General features: G+C 43.1%; 1 protein-coding gene across 1 annotated transcript in view; it reads right to left on the reverse strand.

Annotated features, from left to right (window-relative positions):
* Hhip (hedgehog interacting protein) overlaps positions 1-17,074 on the reverse strand; it is a 92,637-nt gene extending 75,563 nt beyond the window's left edge. The window contains exons 1-4 of the mRNA XM_059264315.1: positions 16,391-17,074; positions 10,652-10,844; positions 3,950-4,106; positions 3,014-3,215 (exon numbers count right to left, since the gene is read on the reverse strand). Of these exons, the coding sequence (XP_059120298.1) occupies positions 3,014-3,215; positions 3,950-4,106; positions 10,652-10,844; positions 16,391-16,669 (831 nt within the window). The 5' untranslated portion in view covers positions 16,670-17,074. The remainder of the gene's footprint in view (positions 1-3,013; positions 3,216-3,949; positions 4,107-10,651; positions 10,845-16,390) is intronic.
* Positions 17,075-18,882: the final 1,808 nt, after the last annotated feature.

The raw sequence follows: 18,882 nt of genomic DNA on the forward strand, positions 1-18,882 counted from the left end.
ACTTGATGGGACCAAAACTTGGGCTCTCTGAAGGAGCAACAAGCACTTTTTAACCACTGAGCCATCTCTCCAGCTTCCAAAAGTAAGTTTTTGAGAAAAGTTTCCAAAACTTAGGAAAGTCCCAAAATATAGTAGAGGAAAAATGTGTGTGTGTGTGTGTGTGTGTGTGTGTGAGATTTAGTTTTAATGTTATTTAAAAGTTGCTTAGGACAAAAGCTAAAAATTGTATCTAAGAAAAAAATCATTTAATTTTAATATGAAAACCAGAAGGAGGTGTGTGGAAACTGAACTGTGGTTGTCTTTAATCAACGGAACTACAAAGGATGGTTTTAACATGCTTTCTCCATTGTTCTCTTGCAAGTCACATGTCACATGTCACTCTCACAGGAGGAAGCCACCACTGTGAGGAGCATGCACACTTGTCTCTCTTTATCTTTGGTCTGTAGTGAGTCCACAGAGACTTACCAAGACCAATTTCAGGGAGTATTTACTGAACACAAGATGGAAATCCATTAATGTTGCTTTTGATTATCTGCTATAAAATCTAATGATGTTTCTTTTGGGGGAAAAGTTGAAACTACCAAAGTCCAAACAATAGATTCACCCAAATAATCTGTCTTGGTGTCCAAGCTGTTTCCCGTCCAAAGCCTCCCCCTTCCCCTCCTCTTCCTGATATGGATATATAAAGGGGAAGGGGTGGCAGCTGCAGAGGTGGCTCAGCCGTTAAGAGCAATGGTCACTTTGCCAAAAGATCCAAGTTAGATTCCTAGCACCCACGTGGTGTAAGTCCAGGCCTCTTCTGGCTTCCGTAGACACCAGACATTCATGTGGTACATGGATATACATGCAGGCAAAAAAACACCCCTACATATAAGATAATGAGAAATTGAAAAATAATAAAAATTGAAAAAAATAAAAAATGACAAACAACAACAGGATTTCATTGTCTAATGCAGACTGGCCTTGAATTTACCATCTCCCTGCCTTGGCTGAGATCATAAGTATGTATCAAAGGAAAGGCTTAACCTCCCACCCCAGTACTGAGGATTGAACCAATGACCTCATACACACTAGGTTAGCCCTCTATACAGAGCTATATCCCCAGCCCCAAAGGATATATCTTTGTGTATATATATATATATAATTTATATATATATATAAATATATATATAATTTATTATTAGTCTGTGGGTATGCTTATGGCTGTGGATGTGGATGTGCCTTAGTGCAGACATGGAGGCAGAGGACAGTGTCCAGGAGTCTGCTCTTTCCACTGGGGGTCCAGGGATCAAACTCAGGTGGGGAGGTTTGCATGGCAGGTGTTTTTACCTGCTGAGCTGTCTTGCTGGTCCAGCGATTTTGTTTATTTTTTCTTGTGTTTTGCTTCGTTTTAGTGGTATTGGAGATTGAACCCAGGATTTCACACATGCAGAGCAAGTGGACTCCCATTCCAGCTCCAGGTTTACTTTTTCCATGAAGTATGTCTTAGATGCATCAGTACATCACAAGTCCACATGGTTCCAACATGTACAGCATTACCTGTGATCTCACTAGTCTCAGCATTACCTATGATCTCACTGACCCCAGCATCAGTGTGTTCTCACTGACCCCAGCATTACCTATGATCTCACTGATCCCAGCATTAGTGTGATCTCACTGACCCCAGCATCAGTGTGATCTCACTGACCCCAGCATCAGTGTGATCTCACTGACCCCAGCATCAGTGTGATCTCACTGACCCCAGCATCAGTGTGATCTCACTGACCCCAGCATTATCTGTGATCTCACTGATCTCACTGACCCCAGCATTAGTGTGTTCTCACTGACCCCAGCATTACCTGTGTTCTCAATGACCCTAGCATTAGTGTGATCTCACTGACCCCAGCATCAGTGTGATCTCACTGACCCCAGCATCAGTGTGTTCTCACTGACCCCAGCATCAGTGTGATCTCACTGACCCCAGCATCAGTGTGATCTCACTGACCCCAGCATCAGTGTGATCTCACTGACCCCAGCATCAGTGTGATCTCACTGACCCCAGCATCAGTGTGATCTCACTGACCCCAGCATCAGTGTGATCTCACTGACCCCAGCATTACCTTTGATCTCACTGACCTGTGTTCTCACTGACTCATTCTAACTTTTTTTTTTTAACCCAGTGTTTCCTGAACAGATATTGGGAGTCTACCTTTCTTTCATTGGTCCCTTCTGATTTTGGTTGTTTCCTCACTGAGAACAGGACACAATTCAAGGACTCCCTATCTATGAGTCTCAGGATATAGAGTCCCCTTAGTTCTGTTTCCACTCACAAAGTGAGAAGAATAACAAGTTCTTCCTGATGCTCGTGACTTTCTGTTTCACTCTGACAGTCATTGGCTGGTGTGTGTGTCTTGGTTCCAGAATGCTGCAGCAGCCATACAGCCTCCTACCGCCAACATCACCTGCTATTCACGTGAACTTCAGGACACTTAATTTACATACCTAGGTTATTTGATTGGAGAAGTCAAATTAGGAGTAAGTGGGAAAGAAATGATGGGTATGCTTACGCATTCTACAGATGACTAATTATTGATAAAAATGTCTGACTTACCTGTACAAAGAAGTCATAGTACAAGAAACATTTTTTTTCATGACCCAAACAAATAAAAGGCACGATAAAAGAATTAATTACAATTTCCAAAATAACATCTTTGTTCTCCTCGGAAATGTGAACACGTAGTATGAAATTTTATGCCCATTGACGAAGAGCCAAAGGCAAAAGTTATTTTAAATATGAACACTACATAGGGTAAGCATGTCAAAATATCACCCTGGTTGTATTTCTCCACAGCCAGTAAATCAAACAAATGTCACTGTCCTTCTGAGTTGTGACTGTTGATCTCTTAGGGTGTCTCGTTATTTCCCCTTGTAGATATTCTTTATTTTATTACAAAAATAAACCTCCAGTGAAGAAGAAGACATTTAAGATCAACCTACACAGCCAGAACAAAATAAAGAAATAGAAAACGCCAACCTTTATTCCACTTTGAACAAGTTTGTGAATGTCCAAGTAAGGCTCCTTGCAAACGTCTCCTTCTGGGGTTAGAATCTTCACATACCCTTCCTTCTCTAGAATGAAGAGGCGATGGGAGCCATCCCCACTGTGCACAGCACCCACAGGCTGCCGCAGCCCACTCACCACCTCCTGGACACAGAAGCAGTTGTGTTTGTGTTTTCTAAACAAACCAGAGAACGCCAGTCAGTTCTCCTGACGGAGGTGCAAAGGATGCACACAGCACAGTTCCCCAAACGTACTCAGTTCCTCCAAGAACCAATGGTCTTGAAAACCAGGAAGGGCTGCTCACACGGGCGGCCTCTAATGGGATTCTTTTTGTTAATCTGTATCATCTTTTCAATGAAAAATAGCAAGATATCCTTTTCTCAGAAAGTAAAAGTGAGACCGCATATGGTTTATTCTGGAATGTCACTCGCTCATTATCTCATCTTTCAGTGACTATAATTAAAATTTGCTTTTACTCACAATAATGAGCCTTTATGAGAAGGCATTTAAGGAGAAAGTTCTAAGATCCATTTATATAAAGAAAAACTGATTTGCTAATAATAAATGTGCTGAATATTTCCATGGTGCCATAAAGCTAACAACAATCATAAAATTCAAGTTGAACACTGTGCCCATAAAATTCCCATGAGTCATGGAGAAGCCAAGCTCATAACATAGGATTAGGAGTCTGAGTATTCAGTGCATTTAAGCTGATTTTAGAGGGACAAACCCCTGAGAGGAAAAAGAAGTTAATGCGTGTGGAGTCTATGGCTCCCGAGCACAAGCATGGAGAGGTGTGTCCTGTCCAAATCACAGATTTGTTCCTTTTTTTTTTTTTTTTAAAGAATAAAGAGAATTAAGAGAGACAGAGGGGTGGGGGTGGGGGGAAGAGCGTCGAACCGTATGGACCTGCTTAGCTCTTCCACCTTCTCGTACTCTTCCATCTGGTCCAAGTAGTTAGACGCCGGCCCTCTGACTTGCTTTCTTGGGAAATCTGGGAAGCACAGGCCGCCATCTTTTCTCGAATAGTAAAAGCAAAACTCATCAGCAGTTGTTTGAAGAAGACCTTTAAACAGACATGGGGAAAGACTCATTAGAACCACGAAGTGTGCTAGCAAACCAGCCCATTTGGGCATCTGGCCAAAGAGGAATTTTGGAAAGTATATGAATATTCACAGAGGAAAACCATACTACAACAATATGAAAAGGCATGGGGGAGGGAGTGGATTCCCTTTTCTTCTTTAAATACATTTAAGAATTCCAATAAAAGTGTAATCGTATGCTGAGTACTTATAAAAGATTTACTTATCCGTTCGTATGATGTGTACGTGTGTTCCTTCAAGAGTTTACATGCGCAGTATGTGCAGGAGTCTGAGGCAGCCAGAAGCACATCAGATCCCCTGGAACTGGAGTACAGACAGTTGTGAGATGCCAATGTGGGTGCTGGGAACTGAACCCAGACCCTCTGAACAAGCAGCAAGGGACCTTCACCACTGAGCCATCTCCAGCCCTGTGCTTACTACTTAAAGGTTATATGAAACACACGTTATAAAACTCAGGGCTAATCTCACTGTATTGACTCTTGTCAAGCTGCCTCACTAATCACAGGTTGTATTTATGAGCTTACCTCATCACTAATTAGTCTAATTTTCCTACAGTACTAAATACTTTCCTAAAAAGAACACGTGACAACTAGAAAAGCCATAGTCTTGCCAGCTGTCTTAATGCAATGCATTAATGGAGATAACAAATATCTCCATATAAAATTAATGACCCATTGTACAATCTTTAAACAAGGAATTGATGCTAAGAGGAAGCCTCTTATTTCAAATACTTTGAAGCTTTTTTTCTACACTTTTTTCTCTAGGGGACAATATATTTAAATGATCCTCTATCTTCTTAAGAAGAAAAACTGACACATCCCTGTACCAAAACAAAATTCCATGATGGATTTACTGAACAGGTGATAAAATAAAGATCATTTTTCTTCTCTTTCATGTTAAAATTGTTGGTACGTGTGTGTATATGTGTAAGTGAATATGTGTGTGTGTGTGTGTGTGTGTGTGTGTGTTCCTGTGCCCATGTGTGTACACACAGATGCAAGTGTGGAGATCAGAAGCCAACACGTGCTGTTTTCTTCCTCAGTGTGTGAGGCAAGGTCTCTTGTTGATGTGACGCTCACTGATTCTGTGATACTGGCTGGCCAGTGAGCCCCAAGGAGCCTCCTCTTCCAGTCTCCCCACCACTGGGGTCACAGGCCCACTCCTCTGTGCCCAGCTTTTTGCATGGGTTCTGGGCATAAAACTCAGGTCCTTACGCTTGTACAGCAAACCCTTCACTGACTGAGCAGTTCCCCGGTCCCACACAGACTTTTTGAAAGTGCAGCTCTCCTTGAATCTGAAATTAAAAGCTTTAGACTGGAGGAAAACTATAGAAACATTTGAAATCTATAGTCTGAGGTAGTAAGATGCTCATTTTATTGTGCATGTCAATAAGACTGCTTCTGCATTCTGAAGACTTCTGCTTTCCAAGTATGTTTTTATCAGGCTCTGGGCAAAGGATAGAACTGCTGGAGTATTTGTCCAGCCACTCCAAGTCCAGGCTTGATTTTCACACCGCAAACAAACAAGAAACAAGCCCTACTTGATCTGTTTTGATCAGAGTCACCTCAGGAGAGAGCATTTGCTTACCCAGACGGAAGGATGCCTCTCACCTCCTGTCTTCACTGGAGTAAAGTTCTGGTTTTTATATAACAAATTGGATTTTTCATTCTGCCTACTAGTCTTGGGATAAAAGTATCAGGTAACTTAGTCGGAGTTTGGAAATTATATTATATATTCAGGTTTTGCAAGAGTTTCTAAGAACAAGATTTGGAGCTCAGCCAAGCGAGGCTTATCGATGGAGTTTGCAAGACACTCAAAGCTCATTTCTAGTGAGCTTGGCCTGGGTCAGCACAAACCTCAAAACAAACCACCCTGAGAGTGTAAGAGTCCCACATGATAAAGCTTGGGATACATTTTGACCTCACTTTTGGGTGAAATGTCTTACCCTTAAATTGCTGACAGAGACTCTTCAAGAGCAATTTCTGTCTAGGATGTTGGGAAATGTATTAAGTTGGGGAAGAAGGCCAGGAAAAATGTGTGCCCTCAGGAGTGTGTGTACACAGGGAAGCAGGGTACTGTATGTGCTCACAGAAGCATGTGTACACAGATATGCAGGGTATTGTATGTGCCCTCAGGAGCATGTGTACAAAAGTATGCAGGGTACTATGTGTACCCTCAGGAGTGTGTGCACATAGGTATGCAAGGTGCTGTGTGTGCCTTCAGGGGGGATATACACATAGGGGTACAGGGTACAGTTGTGTGCCCTCAGGGGGGTGTGCACACAGAGGTACAGGGTACTGTGTGTGCTCTCAGGGGGGATATACACACAAGGGTACAGGGTACTGTGTGTGCCCTCAGGGGGGTGTGCACACAGGGGTACAGGGTACTGTGTGTGCCCTCAGGGGGGGGTGTGCACACAGGGGTACAGGGTACTGTGTGTGCCCTCAGCGGGGTGTGCACACAGAGGTACAGGTTACTGTGTGTGCCCTCAGGGGGGGTGTACACACAGGGGCACAGGGTACTGTATGTGCCCTCAGGGGTGCTGTGCACACAGGGGTGTAGGGCATGAGAAAGGAGGCATGACAGTCAGGGGATCCTCCTTAAGAGGGGCAATAAGGAGATTTTCTTCCTTTGAAAATCTGCCAGCATCAAACACAGAAAGGGACATAGGGTGACTCCTCTTTGGAAATTCACTACAAAAGATAACCTTTTTCTCCTCATTCTTCAATGGCGAAGCACACAGCTGAAAACTGGAAGTGCTAAAAACAAGTCATTTGAGCAAAAACAAGTATAAGAAAACTCAAGTTTGCTTTAAAAGCAACTGGCATATCTGCAAACCAGGACCATCTCTAAAGCGAATTAATGAATGGAACTGTGGCTGGTTTCACTTCTAAGAGCACTGTAAGCTGAGGATAAATAGGAAGTGAGAACTCATTTTCAAATAGAATATCTTAACTTTAAGATATAACGTATCTTCATAAGCTTTGTGTATCCAGATGTACTGACTCTTCATCAAACACACACCTTTTATTTCTAAGAATTCACTGGAGAGCCTTTTACTAGAGGTATGTGTTTACCCCAGCATGGATCACCATGCTATGCTCAGGTCTACAAATGCAGAGTATTTTTGCCCCTGCTATATTTGTAAAACTCTTGATTATTTATCAAGTATTCAGGTCTGTAGCCATTTTCCAAGATAGTGAATCCAGGCCTGATGGATATTGACTTGGAAAATAAATACCCCCCACAAAATGTATTGTGTTCCAGCTTTATTTCTCACAATGTATTCTAGAGAAGTTGTATTTACCCCCATGTTCATCCATCATGATACTGAAAAGAGGAAGAACTTCTGAGTCCCTGGAAAGAAGGCTTTCCATGTATCAATCCTATATCTCTAGCTTTTCCACCCGGGGACTAATAAGACACATGTGTTAGGTATGTGATGGAGTCAGGGCTGGAGAAACTCAGTGGACTCAAACCCTTGACCTTGGCCTCATTAGCCACAGGATTAAACCAATTGAACTAATTGGGTGCAGACCTTTCCCACAACTGGAACCTACTGCTGGGACATGACTGTCTAGAAGTGATAAAAATCATTACGATAATAGGTACAAAGTATAAAGCAATGCCAATGGACGTCTTTATGTGCCTTTCTCAGAGTGTATTATACCAGCTTTAATGAACACAAAGTATCTCCTCTGCTCAGTCAAACCAAAGGAAAAGACCCATAAGGGTAAGCAACTGGAGCAGGGAGAAATTTTAGGAAATTATCTTTCTCAAAAAGTCCACAAGTGGAGAACATTTTGATTAATAGTGAGAGTATACTCAATTTTACTGCTTTTGAATCTCTTTTCTAATAGGTAGAACCTGATCGTTTCTGAATTTAAATTGTAGAAATGAGTTATCTTTCAGCGTCCAAGAATGCTCTGAAGTGGTCATGCTTTCTGAAAACCAAGACGATGATGTACTTTTTTTTCCGTGTTTTGAGCAGTATAGGACAAGGGAAGGGATTTCTGAAATCGCTTTCTTTCCCATTCAGAGTTTTCCTTCTTTTTATAAAACACATTCCTCAAGCTTGCTTCCTTCCAGGATTTTGGTTTATAGAGAGAAAAGGGCACTGGTAGGAGCAGCTGAGATAACCTTGACCAAGTTTCTGGATGAAACGGAATCTCAAAGTATCTGTTTCCCATAGGTTTGAATTTCTGAGAAGAGTAAAGCATAAAACAGACTTAAGGTGAAATGATTACACAGTTGTTCTTGCAATCATTTCTAAAGCCCCAGTGCCCTAGAAGTCCACACACTTCTGTGCTGGGGGCAAGGCTGATGGGCAGACTCCTGCATTGTCCATCACACTTTAGGAAAAGGTGGCCCACCTTCTGGGGCTCTAGCTGGCTAATAAATCAATGAACATAAATGCCACAAAGAGTGTGCTATTACAAGTATTTAAAATGATTATCAGCATGTGACCCAGGGAGGGCTGTCCCTTCGCTTGTTGCTAAAGTCTCCCTGGGTCTGTAGGCAGCATCCCGCCTGCCCTTTCCACCTCAGGAGTGGAGCTTTCATGTGGTTATCTTTCCAGGCAGCCTGGGTGGCCACGAAGAGCACTTGACATCTTGATGCACTTCAGCAGTTTTACATATACACAAACTTTGTAGAAAAATAAATTTGTCATTTGTCACCACATATGCTGATCTGGGAGGTGATGTGCTTGCCGTTCGGGCTCTGAGCTGTTTGCTGGGCCTTTTCAGTTGATCTTGTAGCCTTGTTTTGTTATTTTGGATGCTAAAATAGCTTCGGAGATCTAAAGCCCACTGTGGAGGAGTCTGTGAACCTGGCATATTGCATTTTCTGTGAAGTGATAAAGTAACGGAAGAAGCTAAGTGCTGGGATCACTTTCTGCTAAGGGTTGTAAAGGCAGAAGTCTGCAGCTAACCCCCATGCTCTCTGTTATTGGTCTCTGTGGGCCACTGAGGCTACTGGGAGCTGCTCCACTTTGCACTGAGGAATGTGATAAAGGGGAAAAAACATCTAGTTTAAGAAAAGTCAGAAACATGGCTATAGTTTATAAAAACAATAATATTTTCACATCCAAATGGTTTAGGTACGCGTCACGCTACACGCAAAGGGAGCAAGCAAACCTGAAGTGTTTATAATTTAGAAGAAAGTTCTAGTAAATTTTTTCTCTGCATTTTTGTGGGTCAAAAAAAATCTAAGATGTATATAGCACTTTCAAAGAATTATCTGAGCCACATCCTACTGTACTTAAGGCTTGCCTCTTTCTTAAATACCATTTAGTTTTAGAAATGGTTCACAGTAGTGATTTGTGTGTGAACTTGAACTAACTAAAAATAATCTGTCTTGTTAAATTATTTTCTTCCTCTACATTTATTCTTCTAATTAAAATGACAAATACTCAATTTATAAATGTGTGTGTGTGTGTGTGTGTGTGTGTGCGCGTGCGCACGCGCGCGCAGGTGCATGCACAAACGTAATGGCCAGAGGTTGACACTAGGTATCTTCCTCATCATTGTCCCCTTCAGTGAGCCACAGAGACATTGATTCTGAGTCTAGCTCCCAGGATCAGCCTGTCTCTGAGATCCCTGCCCTAGGTTAAACATGTGCATGATTATGCCTATCTTTTTAAAATTTTTTCCATGTGGGTGTTGGGAATCTGAACTCAGGTCTTTATGATTGTGTGGCAGGTACTTTAGCAATGGAGCTCTCCTTTCCCCTCCCCAGGTTATAAACTTTTGATGATGCTCACGTTGAGTTCTCTGTGTTTATTAGGGTCTGAAACGTGATGGTGACCAGGTGTCCTTGGGACACCTCCTGAGGAGGACTATCCACAGCCACTGTCATCTTCTCTTTATATAGCTTTGGTTAAAGCAGGAGAGTTTCTCCGGGCTCAGTTTTTCTCCTCTGTCCAGGACTTCACTGGTCTATCCATCTCATGCTGTTTCTAAGGTACCAATTAGTCATTTTATATGAAAATGCTTGGTTAGATGTTACTTTGGGGAATTCTTAGTCACACTTTATCTAAAGAAGTATCTTAAAAGTCAGTGGGCATCCTCTTATCCCATATCTGCTATGTTTTAGAAGTAATGGCCTTGATATTGATTCTGGTAGGTTAAAAAAAAAAAAGATTCCAACAAGAAACATCTATTGGTGCCAGGGTATAATTCAGAGGGAGACAAAGAAAAGGAGGTTTTGCTGATAATAACTCAGCATGTAAAAGTTATACTGATAACCCAAAGTGCAAAAAGTTTACCACTTGTATTAGTATCTTAACAAGAAACATAAGCCATTAGAATAAAGTTAGTGTACCATTTGTCAGCTGAAATTGTAATACTATTCCACAGCAATTAAAAGATAAGACTTTTGAAAAGTTAACTATGAAGTAAAATAGGAAGGAGAAACACAATTTACAAGTCTCGTACACAAGCCTTTAAGAACAGTTATCTTAAGGATGCTTGGCAATGTTTTGTCTTATGCACTTTTTTTCTTTTACCTGGAATATGGCCCCGACAAGTATAAAAGAATTCTTTGCAGTAGTCCTTGCAGAGGAGTGGAAGTACTAGATCTCCATCCAGGACATCTCTCTCAGGTGAGTAGAACAGGCTCTGGGAGTGTGGCGAGCAAGGAGCACATTTGATCTCCTCCAGTAATTTGCCACATTCTGTGTTGTTGGTGGCAGAAAAGATCTGAAAGCCACAAATCAGAGAGACGTCTTGTTAGCCATGAGGAAAGCGGGCTTTGTCAGTTTTCTTCCTCCCTTTTCAATCATGTGGGTAGAAAAGTCTAAGTCAGAAAAAAAAGGGCGATGTCACAATATAGAGTCTTTCAAAAGAACACATGCTATCTTTAGGCCAGGGTGGGAAGACAGAGGTCAGAAGGGAGCACACGGAAGCACTTCTTGCCTTTGCAAATCCAAGTGTGTGACTCTGTCCTTCTGCTGTTAAAATTGAGATGTTTATAGACTGTCAAATGTTTGATTCACTTACTCTGCCCCAGAGCATATATTGAATCATATTTACCTTAAAAATTCTGCACTTTTATCCAACTGTGTCCAGAGTGTAATTTAAAAACATGGCTTATTTGTGTCATGGGAAAAAAATAATCCATGTAATTCCTTAAAGCCCCTAACATGATTTCAAAACTGTACTTAAATAGCATTTTGGTGAATTTCTACTTGTTCCCAATCTGCAAATGGTACCACGCAAGTTTCTACACTGCCTTTCGTGTTCTATAAAAATACCCAAAACTGAACCAAATGGGCTTAAGACCCATTTTTAATATTCATTATATCTTAGCCAGGAAAAACTTTCTAGCTAGTTCCTTAGGTGTTTTATATGCATGAATAAACACAGAGTTCAATGAAAGTGCTTTTGTATAGTGGGTAGTGAATTTTAATAAAAAGAATACTTTTATTATTATTATTCTTACAATGGAATGTCCTTTATTTCAGTAAGATTGATTCTGGAGGACTTGATGATTCCTTGAAGTTAATTATGTGTAGGTAGAATAGATTTTAGTATCAGTATTCACTTAGAAACCTGACTTGAGGAGCCCTTCAAAAAGTATAGGGGACAGCCTAATATCTGGGAAATAAAATTTATGCTATCTAAATCAACCACTGATTCCCCTCCCCCACACACTACAAAATGCTATAACATGTATGAATTTTATGCTGTTTCCATCTAGGCGTCTACTTAAGTATTTCTCTAGAATAATGCATTCAAATTAAAAGTTGAAACTTTAGAAAATTGTTTAGTTCTTTAAAACAAATATTTCTTTTACAAGTTGAGCTAATTGGAGGAAATAATCTAGCTTCTGTTTTTCTGAATTATAATATCACAGGGTCATAAAAGTCGTCGATCTAAAGGACAAGATCACCTAAAAGCAAATTGCATGGAGTGTTCTACCGTCTAAAGAGGCTACTCTAGTTCAGAAAGAAGGGTTTGTATATTAGAACTACTTAGAGTATTCAGAAGTTATTAATCATAGTTGCATTTACATTTTAATTTTTATCAGTTTGTTTAAGTGACAATTGCTTAAATGGTCCAAGTTTTGTAAAAGAAAACATACAGCAGACACTTAGGATCTGCATTCCAAGAATGTTTTCAATGTCTTTTATTGTCCAGCCTGGAGACCTCACCAGATCTATTCAATATGAATAGTGTTCAGCTTGGTTCTGTTTATTTCACGTACAGCAATCCTCCAAGAACTAAACAACTGCAGGGACCTGAAGCCAACTCTTCTGCTGCCTGAAAACTGGGCTGTAATTACCTTTGCTTTTATAGAGACTATTTGTGCTTCTATTTTTTTTTTAATAGCTGACACAGAATGATCCCATGCTCTCTCCCAGCTGCTCTTCAGGAAGAGCTTGCTTTTAGTGCCTACAGAATTTTGTCTTTTACAATTTTTGGAATATGTCCTGTCCACAAGATCCTTCATCAAAAGTTTCACAAATAGGATTCAATAAATTATCTGAAATCAAGTAGAATATTTTTCTTGTTAAGGTTTGACGCTGTTCCGGCCCAGCAGGATGGTAACATTTTACTCTGTGTGAGGTCTGCAGTATAAACACCTATTTGAAGATAGATAGAGCCATCATTCTGGCTTTGGTTTCAATGAACCGATAGTCTTACTGAAGTCAATTAAATTGACTCAACCCAAGCAACAACATTGGTTTAGGCAGATGAGTACTGGTGTGTGTTGGGGAGGGTGATACCCCCGTCTTTTCTTTCTTTCTCCCCTCCATCATGTCTATGTCAGGCACACAGGTTCTTAACTTAATGCCTCACATTGCCATGAATCTTAAGACGAAATTTAAGTTAATTTCCTGTTTCAATTTTTAAAAGCCAAATACAAAGTCATCAAGTTATAGTGGTTTAGCTAAATATACTTTGGAAATCATGTAAAACTTGCAAACATGATTCCAGTCAGCCTGGGAAGGACTGAAGCTGTGGCTCACTCGTCTGTAACATTTGGCAGCTCATCCTTAAATCTTCATTCACGTGAAAGTGAAAGCTAGGAAGAAAGGTAAGTGCTGGGATTCAGAAGAAAGCCACAGCCACAGCTTATCAACGGAGGGGGCGGGGACGCCCTAGATTTCTCTTTATTTATCACATAACTAAACACAGAGGGTAAAAAGGCACCCACATGGGATCCATGAAGGGATAAAAGTAGAAAACACATGACAGTATATTAAGATGTCACCTTAAGATCACTTGGTCCACAGCAAAGCTATTTCTAAAAAATCATATGTCTACAAGACTGTTCAGCTGTAGGGCAGAACACACGCGCCTCTGGACTATAGTGCTGGATTATGTCATTAAAGAGTTCAGTTTCAATTGTAGCCTAATATGTAAATAGATCATTGTACTGAGGCAGCTGTTAAAGGGACCCCAGGATGAGTTATTTGTTTAGTTGGATGTGCTCAACAATAGCCTTTGTCCCCGCAAGAGCCAGAGCAAACAAATGATTGTAAAAGGGCACACTTGAAAACAATTACTTTTCACCCATTCCTTGACAGCTTTGGCTGTGAAACCACCAAGGCAGAGAGAGAGAGAGAGAGAGAGAGAGAGAGAGAGAGAGAGAGAGAGAGAGAGAGAGAGAGAGACTGTGCCTCTGTGACTACAAGTTAAATTTAAGAAGTGGGGTATTTGAGTGGGTTGTAGATTCAATTTGGCTAAGGAGAATTAGATCCTTTTAGCATGCTATATTTAGGATCTGCAGCAATTTTTCTAAGACAACATAACCTACTAAATTTTGGCATCATTTATGTCTCATCATAGTTAAAAATCTCATTATATTACAATAACATTATTAAAACTTAGAAGAAACTCAAGCATAAGAACATAGTATGGAGTCTACAGAATTGAACTAAATTTTAGTTCACTAAAGAAAGTTCATTAACTTAGCAACTGGCTTTAACTGCTTGGCTGAGCAAGCTTAGTCTACTGATTTTTTTTCTCACTATCTGTCTTTGAAATTTCTTCCCTGAGGAAAAGCTACTGTAGTACTTTTCTTGAAAAGTTGCAGAAATGCAAAAATCTTTTCTGGGATTTTTTTTGTAAACAACAACAACAAACGACTCTTGCAAATAGCCATCATCTCTCTTTCATACACGTTTATGAAATAATACCTAATACATGTAATCATCTAGGAAGGCTTGTGAGGGAAAGAGAAATGCTTAGGGTTAGTATAAAATAACATGCTTTTAAAACTATTCAAATTTGAGAACATAGGTCAAGAATTCACGAGCATGGCTGCAACAAGTCTCTTGCCTTGAACATTTTGGTATTGTTTGCTTATAAACCACTTGCAACAGAGCCTCAGAGCCTGCAGCACCCAACTTGATTCACAGGCATTTCCCAAAGGAATCGGAATTTGTTGAAGACTGGAAGAACTTAGACAGGATTGTGCACAGCTAACATGGCAGACCTTTCCTAAAGAATTACTTTCTTTAAGTTTTTTCCTAATGTATCTTCTCTTGAGGATTATAAGCCCTCTAAGTCTGCCCTTCTTCCCTTCCCCACTGCAGTTAGTAAGAACAAAGTTTGCATTCCACATGTTTCTGGAAGAGGTCAGTACTGCAGGGGTCTCTGGATCCTTGTTATATTCACAGCATACACTACACACAGGGGCACTTCATGGTGAGTAAATATTTCTACACCTTTCTCTGAGTTTCCCCTTGGGGATGGGGGTGGGGACTCCTGGGGAAGCCTTTAAGATGCTCTGACTGAGCTGTTTCTGTAGCTTCATTCAATTAGGAGGCTGGGGCTTAATGACATTGTTGTGAATAAAACGCTGGAATATCTGTTGCCCGCATCTCAGACTACCGCTGCATATGGTAAGAATAAAGAGTGAGCTGCAGCTGAAACCCACAGCAAGACAGCTCTCACTCATCTGGGAATAGAACGAGCTGGACAAACGCTCCCTCAAAAGGCACGAACATTTGGACAGAGCTGGGGACTGAAAGAGAATGATGTTCTCTAGTTTCACCCATTAGTGAACCAACTAACAAATACAATGGTGGTGTTGTTATTCTTTGGCCATAAGCAACAGGACGCTGTGTGTGGGCAGCAGTTTAGTGGGGAGGAGGATAAGTCGACCCCTTTTTGTCCTATTGATTTTTTTCCTATTTGCATGACTTGAGCAAATTAAATGATGCAATATGGCTTTTTGTTACAAAACAAAGTGAGAGGTACCACCCAGACACATATGTTGATTCGCAGGAGCTGTTTACATGATAATAGGGTGAAATCTACCGTGAACTGAGCATAAAAATTAGATTCAGCCTGGGCATTTTTTTTTTAATGCCTGGGCCAGCAAGAGTGGAGCACAAGTCTTCCGAGTCTCTCAGACCTTGACAACTGCAGGGCTGTAACAGAGGAATTCTTAATTAAACCTAAAATGGGCAAAGACAGGGGGAGCAGAGACACCTGATTGTCTATCCCCCGTGAAGTGATTGTTAATGACAGGATCCCACAGACGGCACACAGCACTGCATCCCCAGGAAAAAATCTCATGCAGAATCAAGACCAACGACGACTTGCACCGGGCAGACACTTCTTGGCTAAACTAATCAACGCATGGGAAGTGCATATGTCATCACTCATAAAAATGAGTTTCTAGAGAAGATCCTCCTAGACAACGCTGTCCCGGCGAAAACCTGGATTTATAACGTTACAAGACAGAGAAACCATTGAGTAGGAGACTCCAGCCAAATCTCCAAGTTCTTAACGTACCAGGAGTTCCTTTCGCTGGTTTAACCATTGTCATGCAAGCTAGACCCCTCAGCCTGGGCTTGGGATCATAAACCAACAGTGCCTCGATAGCCTTTAGAATCCAATCCACTCACTAGTTAGAGCACGTGGAGAAACGGAGCAAATCTTTTCTACCCCAGAAAAATAAACCGGAAACCACAGCTACCCTAATTTACAGTTCTACCTCACCGAGTGCTCGATTTGATCCAAAATATACTGTTAATCCCGATTTTTAAAAAATATTTACCCAGCCCAGGGCGCGGGTACCACAGAAACGTCTCTTTAGAGATAGGCAAAGTTTGACCAACATCCACACAACGGACTCCAGGGACGAGAGAGATATCTGCACACCGCTGAGGAACACACACCCCAAACACCTATTCACCTTAGAAAAGTTATAGGAACTATATCGAAATGAGTTTGGTCTCTCTTGCAGCTACCAGCATCCTCAGCCAGCCACATCTGCGAGTGCCTACCTTGTTCTCCAGACGCCCCAACCCAGGGCTGTCACTCTGAAGGCAGCAGGATACTCGTGGGTAGAAGCCACCACACAGGATCTCTCCTCCACTCAGCAGCTCCAGCTGGGACATCATCCGCCTGTCTCTCCTTTTCAGGCGCTTCGGGGGGTTCCCATTCAGGCACCTTCTCCTCCTCGCTCCGCTCCCTTCGCTCCTTTCCCCAAACTTGGCATCTCCTTCAAAGAAGCCCAGAGCCACGGCCAGCAGTAGCAGCTTAAAGGAGAGCATCTTCAGCATCGTCTACCCGGAGCAGCAGTGGCACGGCGCGGGAGGATGGGGGTGGGGGGGCGGCCACTGCCCAGCAGGGGCACTAGGGCGCAGCTCCAGGAGAGTGCTGCGGGGCGGCGGGACGCTCCAGAGGCAGAGGGAGGTGGCAGGGGGGAGACAGATGCAGAGCGACGCAACTTTGCCTTAGGGCAGCCGGAGCAGCGAGATAAAGTGCAGATGACACTGTCCGCAGCCTTGCCAGCGTCAGTTGGGTTAGGGGCTTTCCGCAGCGGCTGGGAAGTGGGAGGAGAAGGAGTTGGAAGAGGAGGAGGAAGGATAGGAGAAGACAGTCATGGAACTTCGCTTGTCCGCTCAATGGGAGTTGTTTAGGTGAGACAGTAGCAGGAACCGAAAGGGCGGCGGCGGCGGCGGCGGCGGCGGCGGCGGCGGGCCGGGCGGAGGCAGGGCCGGCGCTGGGCTCCCGAGGATGCTGAGGTCTCCTCTGCCGGCGGCTGCTGTTTCTCACACAGCCTCTCATGTTTCGCTCCCTCTTTTCTTCTTCTTTTTAACTAGCGCGCGGGGAGGTGCTGCCACCGCGCGCCCCTTGACGTCACCGCTGCTCGCGCGCCCCCGCCCGGGGTGGGGGAGAGGGGAGGGGGCAGCCGGCCCGGGAGCCAGCGCTTGCCCGGACCCAGGGTGGCCTCGGGCTGCGACGGGGCGGGGACGGGGCGGGGGAGAAGGGGGGAGGACAGGGCACGGGGGAGGGGGGAGCCCTCGGAGCCAGCCTCCGGGGCTCGGAACCCAGAGCGCCACCGTGCCGGGGTGGGGGTGGCCCAGCCGCGATGCCCAGCCTGGGCCGAAAGTGCCTCGGGGACGTTGCTGCAGCTCAAGGCGACTGGGCTGAGGTTCCCAGACCCCGTGAGTAAGAAGGGACCACGCGAGGTGAGAAGGGAGGATCTTGCCCTGCCTTCGCCCACGCTGGTCTGGGTTTAGTTACCTAGTCCAGGAAGAGATGGATTCTGTGGCTGGAGCCGGCTCTGGGAGCCTGTCCGTGCCTTTCCCTCTCCCGGAGGAGCAATGACAGACACCTCTGGTCCACAGTGATCCCGGAGATTTCGAGACAAGAGGGGAACCCAGATGCTGCAGTTTTTTGTGTAGGCTGGCTGAGGGGCCACCCACGGGTCCTTGCTGAAGTTTCTGGAGCTTCTGTAGTGGCATCGAGACACGCGCGCATATAGTAAGGTTGGGTATCCCAGAGCAGGCTAAACCGGAGTCCTTCTCCAGGCGATTGTGTGCCAGACTTAGGCAAGACAGCCTCGAGGGGCCACCTGTAACCCTGGGAGACACCTGTAGCTCTGTGTGCATTTGTAAAGTACATGTGCAAGCATACACACACACTCGTGCAATAACTTTCTGGTGTGAGAATACAGAGGAGGAAGAATTCAGTCTCCGATATGAAGTGCAGAAGCACAAGCCCTACTTAGCTCCATATGCACGAATAAAATCACCTTTCCCCTAACTGGGCAAGTTCCGCCTAGAGCGTTTCTAGAAAGATGTCGACATTATCAAGAGCTATGATTTCATGTTTACTGGAGGTCCGCAAGTTGGCACTGGGACAAGCCTCCCAGGAGCTGCACATGAAATGTGCTTTTCGTCTATCTGGGTACTAAACAGTGAAGCTGATTTCCTGGTGGATGGCTTTTGATGAGGAGATAAGGCTGTTTTTCCCATTTTGGCAATAGAGGAATGTTCACCATATTTGGACACAGATTTCACCAGCTCCTGTGAAAGTTGTTGGTGGTTGAGGCTGGTAACTGACTGCTTTGAAAGTGATATTAGTGGCTAGGTGAGCCTTGTCCGTTTCAATCCCTGTATTCTGAATTACATTTTATGTAAGCCCACTGAGAAATTTGGCCTAGCCTCAGCTAAAGCAAATGCCCTGGAACCAAACTTAACCCTTCTAGACACTGTCATGCACTACTGTGTACAGGGACACCGCCATGCACTACTGTGTACAGGGACACCGCCATGCACTACTGTGTATATGTTATTGTAAACACTACTCTAGTTCCCATGTGGTTTATCTAACATTCTTCCCTCTTAGAAGTCTATGACTATAAAATAAATCACACTAAGGATTTTTAAGACTTTAAAAGCTCTCACTTTAGTAGTTCTTGAGATGAGTTCTATCACGATCAAGCCACTGGCATAATTCCATGTAATTTGGATCCCAGAAACCTGTC

The sequence above is a fragment of the Peromyscus eremicus genome, chromosome 5 (genome assembly GCF_949786415.1).
Source record: "Peromyscus eremicus chromosome 5, PerEre_H2_v1, whole genome shotgun sequence".
Classification (NCBI taxonomy): Eukaryota; Metazoa; Chordata; class Mammalia; order Rodentia; family Cricetidae; genus Peromyscus; species Peromyscus eremicus.